Source organism: Pelobates fuscus, chromosome 5 (genome assembly GCF_036172605.1).
Source record: "Pelobates fuscus isolate aPelFus1 chromosome 5, aPelFus1.pri, whole genome shotgun sequence".
Taxonomy (NCBI): domain Eukaryota; kingdom Metazoa; phylum Chordata; class Amphibia; order Anura; family Pelobatidae; genus Pelobates; species Pelobates fuscus.
The window spans coordinates 209586195-209611039 of record NC_086321.1 but is presented as its reverse complement, the minus strand read 5'-3'; the positions used below and the strand labels follow the sequence as shown (position 1 = coordinate 209611039).

The 24845-nt window shown below is 41.3% G+C and overlaps 1 protein-coding gene across 1 annotated transcript in view; it reads right to left on the bottom strand.

Moving 5' to 3' along the window:
* The window catches only part of FRMD3 (FERM domain containing 3), a 266833-nt gene that overhangs the window by 51515 nt on the left and 190473 nt on the right, over positions 1-24845 (bottom strand). Inside the window, exons 5-6 of the mRNA XM_063455005.1 lie at positions 14556-14653; positions 12502-12625 (exon numbers count right to left, since the gene is read on the bottom strand). Coding sequence (XP_063311075.1) covers positions 12502-12625; positions 14556-14653 — 222 coding nt within the window. The remainder of the gene's footprint in view (positions 1-12501; positions 12626-14555; positions 14654-24845) is intronic.

The following is a 24845-nucleotide window of genomic DNA, read 5'->3' as shown; positions in this document are numbered from 1 at the left end:
CATGGAGGATTCAGTGGGGAAAGTCCTTGTAAGGACTAAAGCTCCCAGGACTGTGTGTTGTCCAGTCCCTGGGAGTGATTAGAGCTAGTCACCTATACTGCTCCAGTACGGAGAGGCTCCAGGAACCACTGCAACTAGGGCAGAAGCGCTGTTTTCCCTGTTCCAGCTAGGAAGCGGTCCTTGGCGGAGGTACGCAGCCTGGGTACAGGGAGCTCCGCTACACAAAGTTTTTGCCAAATATCGCAAAAGCATTTTTGCACATTGACCCCCCCATTCTTTCACACATTCTTTCCCTAATTTGTGCACGCAATATCTGAATGAACTCCTGCAAGCAGATGAAGTGCACATATGCATGGTTGTTCATACACTTCTAGTAGGAATTAATGAACATCAGGTTAACTCATAAAAGTAAAAATTGTAAGGCAATACTAGATGTATTGGATACAATCTCAAAGTCAGCTATGCTTCCAATTCAGCTACTTTGGCCTTAAATCTGAAATTCACTTTGAATTCCAGGTAATTCTGACTTTAGTAAATAATCCTACAGGTGTGCAACACCTCCACCTCTTCTATGTTGTATTGGGCTGCAGAGAAGGCATTTGAAATTGCTTGCTAAAAGCTGCAAAAAAGGACAAGTCATGGAAGAGGTTTTGTTTTTCTCCTTAAAAATGTGTGGTGGTAAATCCAGTCCTGATTGAGCTTTTGATTGTCATTAATTACAAAATGTCTTCCATATGAGTTTATTGTTTATTAAAGGAACACTACAGTTAACCAGACAGGTCACATTCACCTCTAGTGGCTGTCTAGCAGCACCAAGGTTGTGCAGAGATATGCCAACATTTGTATGCATTGTTGTGAAAGAGAATCCTGGAGAATGTCTGAAACCAGAAACCTTTTGGCACAAACTCAGTGCTGTGGCATCCCTATATTAATGCTATTTTGACCATTTGGACAGGTTCTAAGTTACTTTCACTCAGTATATGAATAGAAAACCTTTTCCTTTAATAATTACTCTCAACTGTGGCCAGGAATGTATAGATTTGTTTGGATCTTTACATCTCTGTTGATAACATATAAAAAACAAAACTCTTATCAAACCCACTGATGGTGGGTGTATATAGAGAGGAGTAGTGGATATCACCCTAGATGGTTGGTAGGAGTTCCTAAAAGTCAATTCACCAGACTGTGTCGTAATTGGATAGAACTAGAACAATATTTACAGCAAACCAATTAAAAATACATTTTTGGTTAAAGCATGAGGAGAGATTTTTTAGAGTCAGAAAGACAGAAGTTCACTCTTAGTAGGTCACAAGAAATACAGAAGGATAATAGCTTTGATTTTTATTTTATCACCCCATATAGTACAAGAGCATTTGATATTTAAAGGTGTTTAAAAAAATACTATTGTTGGGTTGTTAGTGGAGGATCTCTGCCTACAGGTGACACAAGAACCTAGTTTGAATTTAAAAAAAAAATGAGGGGGGGCGGGGCTAAGCACCAGGACGGAGCAGACGCCATCTTTCAGAGCTCCGGGCCCAAAACGGACTAATCCGCTCAAAAATAATAGACTAAGGCCCCATCGACAACCGGTGCAGGGTGCAATAGGTGTACGAGCACACGAGAAACGTATCCATGCCCTTCACCTACGACTCGAAGGCCAAATCAGCCCGCAAGCTCCGAAAAACACCCAGGCCTCACGACCTGAGGAAGGCCGCGGAATACGCCAAGGCCTTCGCAAACTGGGCCTGGCACTTACCTCCGTCTGAAGAGGACCTGCCTGCACCGACAATGGGCCGCACGAAGCCCAAACCACAAACGGGCCCGCAAAAGGGGAGAGATATCGGCGAAATGCTCTCCGGCTCGACAAAACAGACGCCCACGGAACGGGCGGACGACGAGCACACCAAGAATCCACCAGAGGACGAAAATGGCCGACCCCCCAGTAGGCATAGCGGCTCCCTCCAGTCGCTCCCAGGGGAACCGGTGCACACGCAATCCTCCGATCCCTCGACTAAGCAAGATATATCCGACCTCTACGACCGCATTAAAAAACTATTTGATGCAGACATCGCCCTAGTGAAGGAGGAAGTACAAGCCGTCACAGAACGAGTCCGAGCGACGGAGGAGGATGTCACCGACCTCAAGCGAGGCCTACTAGCCTTAGAGGAGACAACATAGAAACTACAAGCTGCCCACAGCAACACGATTCTCAGACTGGACTCCCTCGAGGATAAAGGCCGGGAGAAAAACCTGAAAATCCGGGGGGTTCCAGACACAGTAGCGTCAGAAGAGCTGCCCCACCTTACTAGACGCTTAATAGCCTCCGTGTTGCCAGCAAAAACGGCCAAAGCGATTGAGCTAGATGGAGTATACCGCATAGCGAAATCTCCCAGGGCACCCACAGCCTCCTCGAGAGATATCATAATCCGTTTCCACACGTACGCTGACAAACAGAGACTCCAACAGGCACTGCGGGACAAAACACCTCTCCTCTTTGAGACACACAGCCTGACCTTCTATCAGGACCTTACCCGCTCCACGCTTCAATGGCGGCAAGCCATGAGACCCATCACGAAGAGGCTCCTAGAAGCAGGCATAACATACCGCTGGACCGCCCCAAGGGCCCTAACAGTGACATTGGAGGACAAGACCTACAGAGCTACGACACCAGAAGAGGCACCACAGTTCCTGGCCTCACTCGGATTAATGAATAGACCCCCGGAGGAGCAGAGACACCAACCCGAGCACTCATGGGACATTTCGAACATCAGACCGTTTGTCCCGGCCGGAGACCGAAACGCAGGGACCTGACTTGTAACATGCTAACTAATTCATATTTGTTGTTTACTCATATTGGATGTTTACTGAAGTTTATGTTTATCTGTTGACCCAGTTTAACATGTACCCAACACACCATAGATAGGACACCCACAGACCGCCGACACGCCACAGAGGCAAATTAACCCAGACCAAAATGTATCGTACAGACCACAGGGAACCGCACAGACGGTAAGCTTAAGAACAGGCCCACCCACACATACCGCAGCATTCCCCCCCCCCCCCGCTAACCCCACGTTAAGGGGCCCACATGATGTCACACGCGGCGTACAGGGACACCCATATCCCACCCCCAATCCCCTCTAAACCGGACTGCCCAAGACGCCGGAAGGGTACACGGAGACCGAGAGACCTACACAAAACTACTCCACACGACGAACTAGCATAAGACTCCCGGGACTAACCCCAGCTCTCCGGGGAACACTCTTGCCACAAACACCCTGTCCAGCCCACACCATCAGGCTAAATCAGCCACTCAACACCCACACCCAGGATCACCAAGCAGTCTCATATAGGCACTTTCCCAGACAAACCCTCGATCCTAAACGAGACTGACCTACTACTCAGACTCATGTCACAAACCAAAAAAAAGTGCTTTGATTCCACTTGTCATGCAATTTTCTATGAATATATGTATATGTTTACACTCACTGTTATGGCAACAAAGATTAACGTGTTACTGAAACTACGCACAACGAAAATAAAGAATTTAAAAAAAAAAAAAAAAGAAAAAAAAATACAGAAAAGCAGAAAGGGGATAAAATAAAAGGTACACATACAGTGAACTCTAGACAGGTGTTAAAGGCACACTGCAGGCACCAACACGACTTGAATGCATATTTAGCATTCTTCCAATATTGTCTTGTTTTTGCATAAAATAAATATTTTTTTTGCTGCAAAAAAAAAAAAAAATGAGGACTTTAAAGAACACACTGAATATATTGCAATATACTGGATATAATATACCAAAGTAACTTGTATAGGTCGAGATGTAAAAAAATTGTGAAGATGGTTAACTTTTTTTTTTTACATTTTCATTATTTCTTTCTTTTATTATTTTTTTATATATTTTTTTGTAAATATATTTTTCATCAACATTCAATACATATTTTTTGTATTAATATTTTCATTATTTTTATTTTCAATATTATTTTATATTGAATAAAATTGAACATTGCATAATAATAATAATATCATTATTCAATATATAGGGTTCTTACTGCTTTTTTAGTGTGTTTATTTTTATTGCATATTTGCAATCTACCTCTCCCCCATTTTTTTATTATAGAATTGGACTATTTTTTGGACAAGATCGTTGTTTATTGATACATTTCACTTTGTTACTGATATGTATCTTTTCTATTGATTATTACATTAATTATGTGGTGGAACACAAGCTATGATTTATCCCATGTTGGTGAAACATGAGGCCAATGACGCCTCCTCTGAAACACATGTTTGGTAAAAGCAAGGTTTGGAGCACTAATATCAAGAGGACGATGGATCAAGGAACGGTTTGGATGATTGGCATATTTGAGTGCCAATTTTGGATGTTAAAAGGAAGCTTGGTTTGGGTGGGGGTATTTAATGTGTCTTTTATACGTCTTGAATGTTTTATTAGTACTTTTTTTTCCTGAAGCAGTCTGTGCAATACAGATAAAACACGTCAGGCTTGTTTTTCTTGTAGTAGTTTTAATGGTAGCAGTATTTGTTATTGTTATCTTATCATATTCCAGTAATATGTGCGTCTGCTTTGGAACATTATAAACTATTGGGTAATTATAGGCCCTGCAAAAGAATGTATAGCTAAGAAAGGTGAAATGGAAAATTAATATCTATGTCTTTGGATTTCAATAACAAAACAAAAATGTGTTTCTTACACATATGTACAGTGTTACAGGCCAGCTTTGGTTTCATTTTTTAACATTCTTAGCTCCAGAATGGGAAGCGTTGTGTGGATCAGAAATAATTTATATCTGTCACACGGAAATGAATGTAATGGTATGCTGCATTCTCCAATAAACTGATGTTCTTGGTAAAATAATCCTAACGGGAATCACATTCACTGTATACTTATATTGTCAGTAGCTGCTGAACCCACTTCTGAACAAGTCCCTCTAGAGGATCTCTTACCACGCATTACAAATGCAGTTAACTCTTTCATATCAGACCTGCTGGGGATTAATATAGCAGTTCTGGCATGCCAGGTACGTATAGAGGAGCTGTTCTTGCTAATCAAATATCCGTCTAACAATGAAATGCTCGTGTTTATGCACAAGCCAAATCCTTGTTTCACTAAGAATAATAAAGCAAGCAGTGACTGCCTTGGATTCATATATATCCACCTGTTCTGCCCTAAACCTTTTTAATCCTTCGACTGAATGCCCTTCAAAGACGCCAGGGGAAATGAAATGAAACGCATGATACTGCGAAGGAGCTGTCCATTGTTGCTTGGAATTAGTGAGCCACAACTGACATGCCTTTCTGTACAGATGCCAGTGAACTCTGAAATAAACAAATAAACGTAAGATCTAAATTCAGCTGTTCCTTGTTTGAATCAGTCTTAGGTTTCAATGCATCTGTATGAGAAGCATTGATGCCAGATTGTGCTGAGTGCACAAACAGGCACTCGGCACCAGATCTAGGCAGGCAGTGCAAAAAGGCCTCAGAGACAGTCCAGAACATCTGCACAAAATAGTCTTAGTTAAAAATGACAGGGCTGAAACCCTGTGGGACTTCCAGATCCAGACAGACAAGCAAGTATTGGCCAACCAAACAACACAGTGATACACAAGAAATGGAAGACTGCAGTGGTGGTGGACATGGCTATACTCTACGACCATAACACCAAGAAGAAGGAACATGAGCAGGTGAATATCAAGGGCAGAAAGAGGAGCTAGAAAAGATGTTGAAAGTGATGGCAGTAGTTTGATTATAGGAGCCAGGCTGGGACTGGCCATTGGGCAAACTGGGCAAATGCACTGGGGTCCGCGATTGCCATGGACCAAGGGCATTAGGGGAGATCAAAGGATGTTAATGTTAATATTTGACTTTCATCATTCAAGTAAATACCCCCTAACAGTAGTGTCCGGTGACGCAGGATTTCAGGGGACGAGTTAAAAGGGTGGGCCACTGATGTTAATCATGTAACCAGAACTGCCCAAAAGGACAGACATGTCCAAAAATGGGGGGTGTCTGTACGAAGAATTAGATGGTCAGCCTGGTGTGAATGCATGTCAGGCTCACTGCCAATCATGGAGGATGACCAACCAAGGGCATACTGTGCAGACAGAACCCTGAGCTTGGCATAAATGCGTCTAATGATACACTAGCTCTACACTAAGGACTGTCCCCTAGCACTCGCTGGTCCACTCCTCTCCTAACCTTCTAACTAGCAGGCTGGTATACAGTCTAGTACAGAGAAAACGTGTATGTAGTGAGTGTAGAAGAAAGGGGACATGCCACAGTCTTAGAGAGACTGTAGCAGCAAGAGCATGCCAGTCTACGCCAGTTATGTTCCCCTACATCCTTATTCCCTCTTAAGTTTCCATACAGAAGCAAGAGCATGTGAAGAGTAGTAAAAACGATATATATATTTTTAAATCAATGGGCCTATTCCATAGGCATGGGACTGGAGCTGCAGCTACATCAGCCACTATGTAGCCATTACTACACCCCCTGCCATTCTACACCCCCCTATCATACTTACGCACACACTACACACACTGTATACCCCTTATATACACCGCCTGTACTAACACAAACACGCACTCTATACCCCCTATATACACACTACACCACCTACCCTTATACACAAACACATTACACACACTCTGTACCCCCTTCACTCACACACAACTACACTGCACACTCTCTATACAGTTTGTAAACACACTGCACTCACATACACTCACATACACAGTACACAAACAACACCACACACAATTATACACACCACACCCCCTATGCATTCACACACAATACTCAATTTACCCTATAAATGCACATTATATACTCATATACAAACTCTATACCCCCTATAAACACACTACACCACCTATGCACACACTATACCCCTATATACACACATTGCCGCACTTATACACACCTATATACTTAAGCTCCTAGATACACACACAATGCAATCCCCGTGCATCCCCTATATACACAAACACAGTACAGCACTAACATGCACACACAACATCCTCTAGGCCCACACACTCTGCAGGCCATATAAACACACACACACATACACTACAGCCCCAGCCACACATAGTTCACCATGAAAAGACCCCTTTACAAACATACATTACAACACAAATAGTCTCCTCTACACATATGCAATCGCACAAGCAATCTCCAAACACATACAACACCACAGGGAGCATCCAAACAAATGCACAACACACTTTAAAAGCCCTGTTCCACGTTTGGTTTCTGGTATCCCACTATTGAGGACAGAGACAAGTCACTAGCAAATGCAGTGCATGCTTACGTTGTACAAAAGAAAAACAGAACATTTACTCCACCCCAGAGCATTGGATGCTCTTGAGGGGCATCACAATAACAGAAACACGCCCCCTTCCTGGCCCTGCCCCTCATGGTGGACTGCTCTGCTTTTAACTGCTCGGGCTGCATTTTCACCCCACTGCAGTCCTGTTAGGAGCACTCAGGGTTGTAACTCTAAATTTGGGAGAGTGGTTTCAGCAGATTCCAGGTGGGACATCTGAGATTGCTATCCAGAAGAGTACAATTCTAAGAAAAGCTAAAATCCTATGCGGAATCATTAAATTTGCAGGAGAGTTCATTTAAATAACAAGTACACCCCATAATGGCAGAAGGAATATGCATTAAAAGTATGTTAAAAGTCCTTATATTTTATTTTCGGCAAACATTGCTCCCCTTTAAATTATGCTGTATCCTCTATTACCTTCAGAAAGCAATATTCAGCTACATTCATTATTCTTTTCTATATCAATTCTCAGCAGGACTGCATAATCATAAATACTGTTTTCACATCTAGACAATTTAACTGATGGAATAAACAGCAATCAGTGCTATATTGGAAGCTAACCAGGTTTAGGCTGCAAAGCCAAACAAGCTCCAGAGAATATAAATATCAGAATGTCCCTATAAATAAATTGTACAGAGACAGAAACATCAGCTAAATGCTTTCCTATTTAAACAAGTGGAATAAGGGGTTCATGGTTCAGAATGACTGTTAGCAGGCTAATGCACTCTGGGCTACTCTACTTTGAAGATATTTTATTCTACATATACTTACTGGAATATTAATTGTGTGTATAAGATAATTCTGGAAAAGAGCAAGTTGAAAAGTATGGTGTTGTGATGGTGTTGTGATGCGTCTTGTGATAGTGGGATACAGATGAAATTCAATACATGTTGTTGAAGAGTTATTTTACTTGATGCATAATTTCAGTAACTGGATGTTTTTATTTACACCAGCTCAGTAGCATGGTGGTGGTGGTGGGTACAAACAACAAATATCCCCTGGCTCTGCATTTCTTCAAATTTAGTACAGATGACCATCTATGCCCGGTCTGTCAGGGTGACTTGCCGCACTCAATCAGCAGTGAGTGAAGGGGATAGGAATTAACAGTCATACAATGCAACATGATATAATGACATATCGTGCTCAGCCGCACTACAGTTATGGTAAGGGGGCGCAGTGGACATAAGAGAACAGAGGGTTGTATAGAGAAAGAAGGGATGTAGGCAAAGTGAAAATAAGAGGGTAAACAGAACAGAGAATGGGAAGATAGGGGGGAATAAACAGAAAGAGAATAGGGGTAGTCAAACAGCGAACGTCAGTGAATAAACAGAGAATCGACAAACAGAGAATGTGAGGAGTCTAGAAGAATTAGCATGGAGAAGTGGCACTTGGATTTAGCCCCTACTAATCAATCATTGCGTTAAGACCAGCACAAGGTAAGGATATTGAGATCTGACAACGTGTGAAGTAATGGAAGAAGGGCAAAGTGTGGACACTTTTTGTTCAGTAACCAGGGAAAAGGCGTGAAAGGTAGGGGATGCACAGTCTAATTCAGGTTGAGAGAGAAAAGTGAACGAGGGGTAATTATTTCCTTAACTGATTGATCTTGTCAGTAAAATATCATGCAAAGTTATCACTTTGCATTTTAGCTTGTATGGAGCTTGCCAGATCAGGGCAAAATCGAGTTGTAGGTATCAAAGAGACTCCTAGGATTGGGAGAGTATGTACTAATGAGAGAGGAAGAGTATATTTGTTAAGCAAAGAAAAGGGTTGTGCTATATGAGTGTAGCATGAATTTGTAATGCACAAAATCTAACTAAGTCTGAGACTTCCTCCAGCAGCATTCAGATGTATGGGAACATCTTTTTAGGTAGTGAGCTGACTTATTGTGTCATGGATGGATGTGTGTATGCCTTGATATATATGTTTTGAACAGGCCTGATTTGTTAATTACAGAGATGAGAGCAGTGTTGTACAAGGAGATAGCCAGAGGGGGGCAGGAAAAATTATAGATGGACAAGAGTTGAGAATGCAAATCATCTGACAGTTGTTGAAGGTCTACATAATTAAGGTTTGTTTTAGGTTGAGGAGTGTTATGCTGAGGATGTTGGGTTGGGCTTTTGAGAACAAAAGATAAGAGTTGGTGATAGAGAGGAAATGGAGATTAGACAGATGAGAGACTGAGTGTGCATCTGAAAAAACAAGGTTAAAGGCAACGACATGCACAACAAAGTTACCCTACAGGGATAATTCAAGGTAGGAACTAATAGAAAGAAGGCCTGTTGAGGCTTCTGAGGTCAGATGCGGGTTAATTGGCATGTTGAAGTCACCAAGAATTAGCGATGCTATATTAGATAAAAGGAAGTGGGGAACCCAGGCAGCAACATGGTCAAGAAAGAGAAGAGGAAGCCCAGGAGCCGCAAATAACTAATGTTTGCGGTGATGAGTTTGAGCAGGCAAACTGAATGAACTTCGAATGAGAAGAGAGAGAAGTAATGCAGTGAGAGGTTGGCAGAGGATTGAAGAAGCAGGGGTGGCAGAAACCCTACCCTTCCATCTTTACTGTCAGTAATAGCTAAAGAGCCAGGGTTAGTAGCATCAGAGGGACAGAGCCACATTTCAATTAGTGCTGGTAAGTTTAAGGAATGTTAGATGAATAAATCATAATCATCAGTTTATTTTAAGATTTTGCACACCGAGCATACATTCTATAGGCTACTTTGAAAAGAGGACACCGAGGGAGAGTTGCATGGAATGGGTTCACAATGAATACACAACAGAAAGTCATATGCAATCAAAGGAAGAAATAATTCTATATTCTTTAGCCAGTCTTATGGCACCGTGCAAAACAGTTAATAAGTACCTAAAAAAGATATGGTGAAGCTGTGTGTATTCGGGAGACTTGGTTAATTTCTCAAGTACTGATATACAGCACATTAACCCATTTCCAGTGACAGCTGTTATGTTTTAGATATGGGGAATATCTGGGTCAGGAAGGAAATCTGTTTGTGATGACATTCGTATGGGACCTATAAGGTCAAAAGCAGCCTGTCCTATTCCAGCTTAGCTCGTAAAACACTGAAAAAAATATGCTTCATATTATTCGGTTTAGTTTGTGTATTCTTCAAAACAGCTGAGTACCTCTGTAAAGCTTATCAAAGTCTCTGCCAAATAAAGATTTGCCAGGGGCTGCTCAATCAGGTGTGTAACTACACAGCCCTTAAATTAAAGCAAACACTATGGTGCACAACAGAGATGTGTGGAGTGATGAACCATTTCATGCAATGTGGACTTTCTAGATGCTACAGGGGTAAGTGCAGATTTTATTCCCACGATAATTCCTCTGTAAAGTTAGAAAACTGTCATGTTTATTTCCTACTAATCTATATAAAGAAAACAGAGAGCATTGTGAAGTAACTAAACCACTAAAACCTGGATATATGTGGATACCAATCTTTTTTGGTTCCACACATCCAAAAAAGAAAAGAAAAATGTAATTAAACCACTACAACTTAACCTTTATTGATATTTTAAAAGCTTATCATAAAAAATATAGACAATTCTCAAAAAAATAATAAAGCTATGAGATTCGTATATAGAATATATCAAAGCTTCAATTGACCAAAATAACCTCCCAAACACAAGGTAGCTCTGGACAAAATTCCTAGTAGTATTAATATAATTAATTATGTCAAATATAAATGCGGTGGTCAAAACTATGGGGCAGTGCAAAAAGATCAGTTGTTCAGTTTTCTTAACCAACCACAGTTCACAATAAATATAAAAACCCTATCAGATTATCAGAACATAAAAGATCAACCATAGCTGCTACCAACAAAGTACCATTTACTATAGCTTTCACATCTTCCCTGAAGGAACATCTGCTCAGTTTTCAAAAGTCCACCATCCTCTGTGTTGTAGACAAATATTTCACATCAGAACAACATTCTTACAGATCTTTAAAATATGTTTATATATGTCTGTGTTTGTGGACATAAATGGAGGCTCGTGGCACATTGACAATTAGCTGGGAAACTAGAGGTCAAAAAGCTGCAATTGTTTAACTCGGCCACCATCGAAATTTTTACTAACACAACTAAAGTCAGGCTCCTGTTAAAATAAATATATCTGTGCTATGTATGTTGCAAGGTTTATTTATTCATTACTGAATGGCTTCCAACTGTCCAGCTGGGTGTACAACGTACTGTGCCTGCAAAGTCCAATTTTCCGTAAGTGGCCACACATAATGATAGTAGCACCTGTATATGAGCCTAGTGGTGTTAATGTTTTTTTGGGGGGGTGCGAGGGCATTGGAGGCCTGTCTACCAAGGTAAGTGAAGCGCTGGAAAGCATTTTAAAATTCTAAGCCATAAAATTCTGTTTTCGAATGCCTTAACAATTGGCGCTTGTGGCTGGGGCAATTTTTCTAACTATTGATGTTTTTGTATCTACCACATACGGCTGCAGATATTTGAACTAGTTTACTTTGGATTTACATGGAGATTATGATTTTACTGGTGACTCCCCCATGTTTAAGTCTCTTTATTGCTAGGCTGAGTTTGAAAATACTAAATGTAAATACAATGCTAGATCACAGATGGGTATTTCAATTTGAATTATGATTCCAAACAAGTAAATGGTATAAACACATCAAGAACAGTCAAGCTATGTAGCGCAATCATCACTAAACTTTATTTTTTGAGTCATTAAGTAATTTTGAAGTACTGTTGACTGATGGACGTTCAGTAATCACATTAACAATTTGAAACTCTGTTGTTTGCCTTACATTGCTTAGAGAACCCACATCTCAAAGTCATTATTGCATTATCTGTTATTGCGGATATATTTTACTGCCAATCAACACAATTCAACACATATATTTGTATACAGGCACACACTCAAATACAGACCTGCAAACCGGAACTTGAGACTGTGTCATTTAGTGTTACTTTGGTAAAAACGAATCATAGCAACCATTACAGCACTCGGTGCAATCGGTTTTGCAATGTAGTGTATGTCCTTGTTTTAATTTATTTTATTGGAAAAAAAAAATTGTGTGAGGGTGGGTTAGTAAGGTGTATGGTATGTAAAAATGACACTTTTCTAACCTCATCTTTTTGAGTTTGAGTTTCTAACAAAAAACTAATTACCTGAGTTCACTTTTATGGATATCCGTTATTTTTCTCTCCAGCTTCTGAGATTGTTTAGGGAATATTTTGAAGTCACAGATGTAGTTGTCAGGATGCTCATCAGGATCATAATCTCCAATTTCAGCTGTTTTACAAAAAACATATGTATGCAATATTTTACCATACAGTTAATGAATCTAAACTGAAGACATAAATTTTAGGAAAAAAATGAATTTTAGGGTTTAAAAAAAAAACAAAAACATTTAAAACAAAACATTAAATTTAATAAGTTATTTGATTGGTGGAAATATCTAAAAAAAAAAAAGTAAAAATAAAAAAACAGGTATATTACTTCAAAAGTGACGTATAAGTAGAGACCCAGTTACAGTGGCGTACTAAGGGAGGGTGTGGGAAGGGGCGGGGGTGGGGGCTGTCCGACCCAGATGCCATAAGGTAGGCGGTGCCAGGATCCTGGTCTGGGTGCTGGAAGGGGATGTCTGAGCTGGGCCCCATGACAGCTCATATACGCAGAGACCAGCAATTACCAGCTGAACTGGCCACACGGAAGGAAACTGGTGGCAGAGCTAAGAAAAGTCAGGGGCGGGGCCAAACTGGCAGTGGGGCCGGAGCTTAACGCAGCCCTTACCCGCTGCTGTTACTGCTGCACATGGAGGTGCAGCAAGAAGGAATCCCTGCTTCTCCAACTAACAGGCTCCAAGGAAGGACTTCAGTTAATCCACTCCTTCTCCAGCCCACTGTCTGTAAGTAAGAGTGTGTGTGTGTGTGTGTGACTGTTTGCCTGTGGCTGTGTGTGTGTGTGTCACTGTATATGTGACTGTCTGCCTGTAACTGTGTGCGTGACTGTCTGGCTACAGCTGTGTGCGACTACCTGTAACTGACTGTGTGTGTTACTGCCTGCCTATAATTGTTTGTGTGACTGTCTGCATGTGACTATGTGTGTGTGACTGTCTGCATGAGACTGTGTTATGTTACCTGTAACAGTGTGTGTGTGACTGTAACTATGTGTGTGTGACTGTCTTCCTGTGACCATGTGTGTGTGACTGTACATGTGACTGTCTGCCTGTAACTGTGTGCATGACTGTCTGGCTACAACTCTGTGTGACTGCTTGTAACTGACTGTGTGTAACTGTCTGCCTGTAACTGTGTGTGTGACTGCCTGTGACTGTGTGCATGTGACACACTGACTGTAACTGTGTGTTACTGTATGCCTGTAACTGTGTGTGACTATCTGCCTGTAACTCGGTGTGTAGGTTGCAGGGGTTTGTAGGAGAGGTAGCAGGGCAGGAGTTTGTAGAAAGAACTGACAGGGGTTTTACAAAGTTTACAAATTTGTACAATACATTTAAAAAAATAAAATAATTCAGGTGTTTTTTTTTATTAATTCTTCGGGGGGAGCGTGCCAAACACAGGACCCAACCCAGGTGCCAAATGCTCTAGGTACGCCCCTACCCAGTTATAAAACTGATTTTATTAACCAAACATGAGTTGAAGTTTTTTTGATAACCATGGTGTAATGAGTAGCCAAAACATCAGAATCTAAAAAAAATCGACACCTGTGTTCTTAAGCAAAATATACCTGTCATGCGGACATTACAATGCACCATGGTATCACTGAAGTGTATTTTCAACATTATCAGGGTGGCTGAAAGGTGAGAGGGCTTGATGCCAGGGAGAGCCAAAACATTTTGACAGCACCCAAAGACTAAGACCATCATGTCCAATGCAACAAACTTTAGTGCTCAGAGTGCAACATTAATATTTACAGCATTGTTACAGCAGTTACAAAGTAGATAATTCCTATACATGATATACTGAGGACTGGTTCTTGAGCAAGTTGTGATGTCAAATGTGGCACCTCCTTTGGGTGCCAATAAACAGGGCTGCTAGAAAATATTAATAATAAAAGCAAATTGCATTGAATATGTCTAAAACCAGCAATTGCTATCTCCAGTGTACAAAACAATTATTTTATGTAAAATGATTTGTAAACAATAGCAGATAAGTTGTATAATAGCACTATTTATAAAGAGTATGGTTACACAAGCCATACTAACCTTGGACAATACAGGCACCCAGGAATGCAGCATCGGCAAAAGAGCAGAGCAGACGACCATGGAAAATATCTCGTTTGATTTGTAAGTAAAGAAGATACCTAGAAACAAAAGCAGGAAAGTTGAAAACCTGTTTTAGTAGATGATGTTTTAGTAGATATCTCCAAAACACACAGATGCATTCAGTGACAATAGAAAAACCACCCAGATTGAAATTTCCAAGACTTAACACAGAGATAAGTAAGCAATAATATTTTTTAGGAAGGATTATGCCTGCAATGAATATTCACTGCAGTATTTTTTAAATTAAACATAATAAAATATGCCGATCTAATCCAGAACTTCTGTGACTTTTTTATGAGCTATATATTCTGATTCATTGCGCAGTTGTGTTTTTTTTTTAAAAAAACATGCTGTGTTTGTTGATTTAAAAAGATTTCACATCACAGATGACAAATCAGGAATGTAAGGGTCATATACACTACAACGACAAAAACAACAAAGAATGTAAATGTGAATGTGAATTTAAAAATAATCCATTGAGAAAGGATTCACTTGGAATTCTCACTTTAGTGAATAACCAAACTTGGCTTGTGTTAAAAGGTTCACCGAAAATTATTGCACCATACTAAGATCAGTTTTTTAAAATCAAATTAAAACAATATTCTCAATTAATTGATATTACGCTCTTCCAAACCAGATAGTTGTAATGTGTGTATGTGTAGGAAGCCATATTGGGATTTTTAAAACATCTAAATACATTTATTGATTTAAAAAAAGACTGATAATTAATAATGAATAGTATATGTGGAACTGCACTCACTCCCACAAATCTGAGCCAGGGTGCTTGCTGAGCCGGAATCAAACACCAGATTTCCAAACATTAGTAAAATAATAGGGGTCCAGGCACTCTTTGGTTCAAGACAGGCCCTTTATTGAGAACCACAACAGCAACGGAACATTCTATAACACCCAGTGGAAACAATACTAAACACCACATAATTCATTATGCCTTTTGTATGGGGGCAACATAAGTTTATTAGTCAAAAATATGCCCCCCTAGGAAAGTCATCTTCCATAACACACTACATGTGCAAAAGAAAATATTCCCTCATAATACTTTACATTCAATTTAACAGATTATAAGAACATTACTCTTGCAGTAATTAATACAAATTCACAATGCGATGCATATGGTCAATTAATTCCATTTATCATTCCATTGTCTTTGGCATGGTTACTGTCGGTAGGAGGTGAAAAATTGCTAGCAGGTAGTTGGAAAGATATCGCTGAAGGCCAATCATTTTAACCATAAATTAATCATATTCTAACGATAAAACATAAACATATGGATATATAAAAAGATTATTTAAAAACAAGTATATAAAAAGATTATTTAAAAACCTATACAAGCATCCATATGTTTATACATAAACTGAAAATTATTTAAATTTGCCCAATTTTACATAATTATTAGAGGTGATAATGAATTTATAAATTATTTTTTTCTCTTATTTATGTTATGGATTTTTACTAATATATCTCCTTTTTCTCCATCTTTCTTATTCTTTTGGGAAGAAGAAAATATGAGAAACATAGTTATTTGTTGTATCTTTTAAAATGTGTTGTTTTAAAGATTTTTTTATATAGAAGAAATGTATGTATGTATTTGTATGCTTTAAGTATTTAAAATGAATAAAAGTATTATGTTTAGCTAGAGACTTGTCAAAATAGACTGTGAACTAATACACGCTATATTCATCATTTTAAGTTTAGTATGTGCATTAGTAAATGAGTGTATCCACTAGACAGTTAGTAAATTGTAACTTTTAAATGTTGCTATATTATATGCTTGTATAAAAGACTTTTCGCGATCACAAAAAGCTTTCCGAAACAGGAGACTTTCCTCCCATAACCGCACGTCATGATGACGAATGCGGAAGTGAAGGGGGTAACTACGGACGCTCGGATGCCCGGATACCGGTTGCGTCAGAAAAGGGGAGGAGCTGGAAACCTCGAGTGGAAAAAGGCAGCGAAAAAACGCTTATTTAAAGCAAGTTAACATTGAATGGACTCACACTTTGAGAAAGGCATTCTGCTGAAACGCGTTAGTGTGTGGAGAGTGGAACTGCTGTATTTCATTTATTGCTGCTGTTTTACTTTGGAATTAAACCTTTTGAAAGAAACCTGCATCCTGGTTATTTTAAAGAAGGAATAAATCTACAGCCTGCTTTTGGATACCAGCCATCACTACTCCTTATCCATTCAAAGCTTTTAGTCTGAGTCAGCTTTTCAGTGACTCAGTAATATGTGAGTGTGTCTAATTTTATCACATGACAGGAGGCTTCATATTTTGCTTTACTCTCTTTACTAAAACTCCATAGCAGTAAAGAAAGTGAATAAACGTTTTAACCAATCAAAATGCAAATAGGGAGTATATTATTTCAGTCAACAGGCTCCTCCCCCTCTTTCTTTACTGCTCCATCGCAGACAGGTCAGAGTTTTTGGCTCTTCCCTATTTTACCTCATGTGAATGTTTTATTTACCTTTTTTCCTCATATATACTATTTTATTATCTAACTTTTTCATTATCTATATAGTTCTGCTATTTTCTGTAGTCTCTAAACCGTTTTTATCCTACTATCTATCCTCCACCGGGGTTACTTCACCCTAGTGGTAATTTAACTCTCTCCTTTCTGCTTGGGTTTTTCCCTGCATCCTTCTTTTTTCCCCACCTTGCCGTCGCTCGGAGGCTATTTTCCGCCGCGTTTTCCGCGGCCCTATTTCAGCCGCGGCTTCCTTCTCGCGGCGGCCATTTTTAATCCCGCGTCTCGCGAGATTACGGCCGCCATTTTAGGACCGCAGCAAATTGCCGCGAAACCTCAGAACGGCAAGTTCAATGGACACTGCAAGCCTTTCTACAGTCTGCTACAAGAGGTCAGTCACTCAAGCTGTTTAAAGGCACATCAGGTATTAACCTGTGCCTGACTGGGGTGCTGCCCTATACATTGTGCTGCTAAGGAGGTCGCTTTGTGGCCACCTCTGTCATACTGGGTGAGGCCCAGAATACATTTAAAATCCCAACAAGTGGTCTATTTGCCCTGCTGGGGCCTAGTGGTTACATTGGACATTATACACCCTGCTGGGGTGATTATATAAATCGGATTACTATCCTGCTGGAGCTTAATCTCCAACATACCACTACTCATACCCTGCTGGGGTATCATTTTATTACAACCCTGCTGGGGTTATCTGGCTTACATCTGACCAGTTACTATACCGTCTAGACCCTGCTGGGGTACTCGGTTTTATTATTATTATTATTTATTCTAATAACCCTGCTGGGGTCCCGATTGTACTACTATACAAAATTTACGTTATTGCACCCTGCTGGGGTATTGCATAGCGATATTACTACAGTCTATATCGACTAAAATACAGCAGACTGACCTCTACCACGCCCTGTGCCAATCATATACCCAGACACCATGGAGACCTCTCAAACCACAGATCTCCAAAATATGGTGAACGAGGCCGTTTCTGCCTCAATGGAGAAAGTCCTCTCCAAGATGATGGCCTCTGGCTCCGACAAGAGGAAACCATCTAAAGCCCACCCATCCCGCCATGACTCCGATTCTGATGCACAAGAATCTCACAAAAGCCCTGAAACTCTCACGGGCAAACGCCAGTGGAAAGGCGAAAAAGACCACTCACATAAAAGTAAAAACCCCGCTAAACGCGCTAAACCCATTTCTGCCACCATCACGAATCCCCAACACGGCTACTCTTCGGATGAAGAACAGTCCCAAACTAAACCCATGGCCATTTTAGATGAATGGCAAGCGGACGACTCAGACTCTAATGAAGGTGGTTGGGGTTCAGACTCCGGATCCCAATCATTTTTTCCGCAACACACATTCATGGGAGAACCCCAAGACCAAGATAATGCGGATAACCCGCAAGAGGATGAAGACACCATCCTTGACCCACTGGGACAAAAACTTTTTGACCCAAGAAAAATTAGACACCCTCGCTCAAGCGATTGGACACCTCCTGACCACCTAGCGAGGTTTATGCACCTCTGGCTACGAAAGCCCATGGACAAAACGGTCCGCAACCGTTTGAGGTCAGAATGCCCAAGGCCTTTTCTACCCGACCACGTGGCGGACACGCCAGAATTTGACCAAGTGATGACAACTTTTATGTCACGAGGTGGCCGTGACCCACGAAAAGGCATGGAAAAAGGGTTTAGAGGGGTTCAAGATAAACTTCTGGACTCGGTGGGACCACTATCCAGAATTATGTACTTGGCTGATGATGCTCTAGCCAAAGCCGATCAATTTGACCCTACTATGGTGCGCGAATGGGCGCATGACGTGCGGGAATGGGCACAAAGGTGCTTTTGTTTTGTGGGTAATGCCAATGTCGCCTTATCATCTGAGCGACGCAAAGCAGCACTTCTCCGAATTGACGGGAAATTGGTGGAGTTGGGCACCAAGGAGTTATGTCCTATGGCACAGGGCAAGCTTTTCGGAGAACAATTTCTCAAAGAATTAAGCAGACATGTTAACGTCTACACATCCCTGAACAAGGCTCAATCATCAATGAGAAGAGTCTTTAGACAAAACCCCTCTAGGGGTGTTTTTGGACGGGCAGGCCCCAGAGCTACAAGACCACAGCCCTTTTACCCAGAGATGGGATACCGACCATCTTCCTACACACGAGGCGCAGACAGAGGTCACGGACCACGCACTCGAGGCAGAGCACGTTTCTCCGCAGGTAAGCAACCAATTCACTCATGTTTCCCTTCCAATGCATACAGCAGGTCGCATATCTCTTTTCTTCCAGGAATGGACTTCAATATCCGCGGACGCATGGATCCTACAGACAGTACGAGGCTACGTCATAGACTTCGTAGACCAACCCCGACAGACGGAAATACCACGTCCCATCAACTGCTCAAGAACAGACAAATCTCTCATCAACGAAGAACTACAAACCCTATACTCAAAAGGCGCGATAGAACCCGCGTCCGAACCTCGAGGTTTCTTCAGCAACATCTTCTTAGTCAAGAAGAAAACGGGCGATCTACGACCAGTCATAAACCTACGACAACTCAACCAATACGTCACTTACAACCATTTCAAGATGGAAGGCATACATCTGTTAAGAGACCTCCTACAAGACAAGGATTGGTTCACGAGACTGGATCTCAAGGACGCGTATCTATCAGTACCCGTCCATCAATCCTGCAGACAATACCTTCGTTTCCATTGGCAAGGCCGTCCCTGGCAATTCACGTGCCTCCCCTTCGGCCTCAGTTCGGCCCCTTGGTGTTTCACCAAACTGCTGAAACCCGTGGTCGCACATCTTCGAGCTCAAGGCATTCGTTGCATTATATACCTGGACGACCTCCTTCTGTTCTGCTCAGACAGACTCAGACTGATACAACACACACGCTACACCACGGATCTCCTATCATCCCTGGGCTTCACAGTGAACTTTCAAAAATCAGCTATCTCCCCATCACAAACAGTTCAATTTCTGGGATTCGAGATAGATTCCACCTCCAGCACTCTACGGCTACCGACGGCAAAAATCTCAGCCATTCGCAAGGAATTACGCAGGGCCATCCGCTCCCACACCATTCCACTCCGCACCCTCGCACGCATCATAGGGCTTCTCTCGGCCTCCATTCAAGCTATATTTCCAGGTCCACTTCACTACAGGGCAATGCAACGCCTCAAAGCTTCTTTCTCAGGGAAAACCCCTCATACGATCAGCCGGTCCCGATGACAGAGGAAGTCAGAGACGAACTCAGATGGTGGCTGGACAGCATGGAAGCATGGAACGGCCGAGCCATCTTCGGGAAAGCTCCCGACATGATATTAGAATCAGACGCCAGCCTCTGGGGATGGGGAGCGACGAGCGAAAATATATCGACAGGAGGTGCTTGGACATCCCAAGACCTCAACTTACATATAAACTGCCTAGAACTCCTAGCCGGGTCTTTCGCGATCCGAAGCCTAGCAAAGGACAAGTCGGACTGTTGCATCCTACTCCGGATGGACAACATTTCCGCAGTCCGTTACATCAACCGCCTAGGAGGAGCCCGCTCACGTCTCCTATCAGAAATAACAAAATAAATTTTCGACTTTTGCCTACCCCGCAACATCTCCCTCACGGCGGAATACCTCCCAGGAGAGACAAACCTCACGGCGGATTGGTTCTCACGCCACTGGCGGGACACCAGCGACTGGAAACTAGATCCACAAATCTTCAGCTGCATTGCGGAACGCCTAGGTCCACTCCACTTGGACCTGTTTGCGTCCCGCAACAACAGACAAACGAAATTATACTTCAGCTGGCTCCCGGACCCGGAGAGCGCAGCAGTGGATGCATTCCTACAACCTTGGCCGATCACAGGAGCCTACGCCTTCCCTCCCTTCGCCATGATAGCGAGGACCATACACTATCTGAAGAATCAGCAAACCTCACTAGTACTCATCACTCCACTATGGAGGGGACAACCATGGTTCCCAGATCTCCTAGCTCTATCATGCCACGATCCCCTTCTACTACCTCATCATCAATACATTCTAACAGATCCAAAAGGCAACCCTCATCCACTAATCCTAGACAACCATCTCCATCTGGTGGTTTGGACGCTTTCAGGGGCTCCTGGCAAGTCGGCGAACTATCGCAGGCTGCTAAAGAACTGCTATGGGACTCATGGGCACCCGGAACCAGAAGATGCTATCTATCCGCCTGGAATTCCTGGTCCACTTGGTGTCTGGAACGGAACTTCGATCCATTTACGGCCCCAGTTTCAGCCATTTTGAACTTCCTATCTCACCTTTTCTCATTAGGACGTTCTTACGGATCACTTAATGTAATTCGCTCAGCTATTTCAGCGGCCCACGCCCCCATACAAGGGATTCCAGTTGGCAAAGAACCACTTGTATGCCGACTCCTGAGAGGCATTCGATTACAACGTCCCCCAGGGCCCAAGTACTCTCAATTCTGGGACGTCGACGTAATCCTCCGATTCCTGAAAGACTGGCCAACTAACGACAGACTCTCCCTCCGTCAATTATCAGCAAAACTCACAGTCTTGCTCTGCCTGGTCTCCTTCCGCAGAGTGTCAGACATACGAGCACTGGACATAGACGCTTTCTCAATCTCTCCAGAAGGAGTTACATTCCGGATATCTCGCCGCACTAAGACGGACTCCACATCTGTGTTTTATCCTTTCTTCCCCACAGAACCGCAACTCTGCGTTGTCTCCACACTACAACAGTACGTGGAAACCACCCTACCTCTTCGGTCTACACCATCAGGTCAACTCCTAGTATCATACGTCAGACCACATGTCCCCATCACTTCCACCACCCTAGCAAGATGGGTTCGATGGTTACTATCGCTAGCCGGTGTGGACACTACATTCGGAGCCCACTCAGTACGAGGAGCAGCAGCATCCTCAGCCTTCATGGCGGGTGCCTCCTTAACGGATATCCTACGCTCCGCTGATTGGTCTAGGGAATCTACATTCCGCACCTTCTATTTCCGTCCGAATTCCAGTGCTGCCATGTCTCTGATTCTACAGCGTTAAAAATGCAAAATATGAAGCCTCCTGTCATGTGATAAAATTGAAGATTATGCTAGCGCTAGTGTACTTATAATCTTAATTTTAATAATGACAGGAGGCGAGTATTTTCCCACCCTTCCCACCCGGGAGGAGGGGAACTACTCTATTCATACTCTAATCATACTTCTCTACATTTCTTCATTCTTCTGTTTTTCTTCATAACTCCTTGAATCTTATGTTCATAAGGTAGTCACTGTTGTCATTAGCCTATTTAACTACTAGTAGTCTATACACTGAATATACAAATTAAATTATTGCAATGTAATCCGATGGATCACTGTCATGACTACAAACAGTTTCAAGACCGGTGCCTAACCTTTCTCATATTCTCTTTTCAGTTTAAGTGTGAAAGAAGTTGGAACATCTACGGCATGACCATAACGATATTTCTCATCATATAAAGACCAAGCATCGGAAGTTCTCCGGTTGGTGCCTGTTTTTTCTTCCTAATCAACCCAAGAAGTTCATCATTCCCGTTGGATTCCATTACGCATGTTCGTTACAGACTTTATGACTATTTTCTTCCCTGTTCCGATGTTCGCTTCCGAAAGAGGGGGAGGAGCCTGTTGACTGAAATAATATACTCCCTATTTGCATTTTGATTGGTTAAAACGTTTATTCACTTTCTTTACTGCTATGGAGTTTTAGTAAAGAGAGTAAAGCAAAATACTCGCCTCCTGTCATTATTAAAATTAAGATTATAAGTACACTAGCGCTAGCATAATCTTCAATTATACACCATTTTAAATTTTATTTTGACTTTATTACCCTATGTATTTTTCCTAATTTTATATTTACAGGATTTTTACTGAACCGTAAGGGTAATATTTCATATTTATTGTCTATGTGTGCTCTCACCATTTTTTATTATATTATTTTCACTTATTTTATGTGTGGTGGAGTGACCCCATAGGTGATTAAAGCACTTTTATTTATTGGATTTAAACCTGATATACGCACTTTATCTTCTACTGTTATTTTAGAATAGACCACAGATTACACAGCACAAGATTAATCTTGATTCGTAGAGAATTATAAAGCACTATGGCTTAGATGTGGAATAAAACAATTTGAATTGTAAAATAAATCCTGAATCCAGGCTGGATAGTTCTATTTAATGCAATCATTTTGGTAAAGTCCTAAGGCCTTCTGCTCACAGATTATTAATAGACTTGTAAGAAGGGTTTTGCACAGAATTAATGATGGCAAGGCTTAAACAAATCACTGTTTAATTACAGCAGATAAATAAATGTCAATGATTTGGAGGCCTTTTTAGTGCTAGTTTCAAAACAAAAAGGATTGAGCACTCTACAGATCACGACCATATTATTAGTACGTGGGATGTAATCTATTATCTATGTATTGTTAGACAGAAAAAATTAATCAACAGAAAATTGATACTACCACAACTTCTAATAAAACTGACATAATGTGAATTAGGGGGAGAAAAGAATGGCATTTAAGAAAATTATTTTAATGCAATAATTATACATCAAAAGAAGGATATTTTAGGCTATAATTGAATGCTGGAATTCATGATAATATGTTTGATACATGTTTTATAAATAAGTGGCTCTATAAAATCAGGAGAGAACTTCATCAAAAGTTGGAGATGCAGAGCATTTTTTTATTTTCTATTGGGGGTTTAGGAGTGGGAGTATATGAGAATAGGATGACTTAGGGTGACAAGATGTACAGATAAGTATTTGGTAAATGCATGGGCTGGGGAGCAGAAAAAAGTTTTAGCTGGTCAAGAGGCAGTGACAGTGGGAATAAATAGAGAGCACGGTTAATGCCAGTGGGGGATTTTTTTGAGATTGATGAATTAGGAATTATGGGACTGGAGTGATACATTTGGGGACTGGTGTTGGAGGACACACTTGGAAAATAGGGCATTGATGGGATATATAATGAAGGGATGAATATAGAGAATAGTACCAGGAGTGTGAAATACGTTTTGTGTAGTGAGTGTGATATAGTGGGATATATTCTCTACTGGGTTGTGGAAGGGCTGTTATGTACTAAGGTGTAATAATTAGGGGACGTAGAGTAGTAGGGAGTGAAAGCTTGATATTCTTAGGTGGATATCAACTATATGGAACGGGAGAGGGTGTGATAGGTGAATGGAGGCAGGGTAAGCTTTCCTTTTTTGTTACTAGAATTGATGTGCAAAATACTTTGTAAAGAGAATGACTTAAGAAGGTGAGGTTTTATATCACATGGATGGTAGAAGAAGTGTTTTGGTTTTCAATGCAGGCAGTTCAATGTAGGGAGCACAATATCTTGGGGACACCCTAATACAATATATATTCACCATATTTCCATTCCTCCAGTTACATGATATGAGTTAAACGAGAGGAATATTCATTGAGCCTATAGAACCCAATGAATTATAAAATCCTTTTATTTTACCTATATCTTTGTTTTAATGCAAAAACTAAGAGTACATTTAAACGGTTAAACTACAACTACTCATACATAATTGCTGGTTTTATACCCTAGACTTGCTATTATATTAGACATTCCATGTTTCAGGGAAAAAAAAGTGACTTTCCTACAGAGAATTGAACACTTGGCAGATTTCACATCAAGTTTGTGGCCTGCAGACACTGGTAGCATGAAAAGCTGAGCTAAACATGAAACAC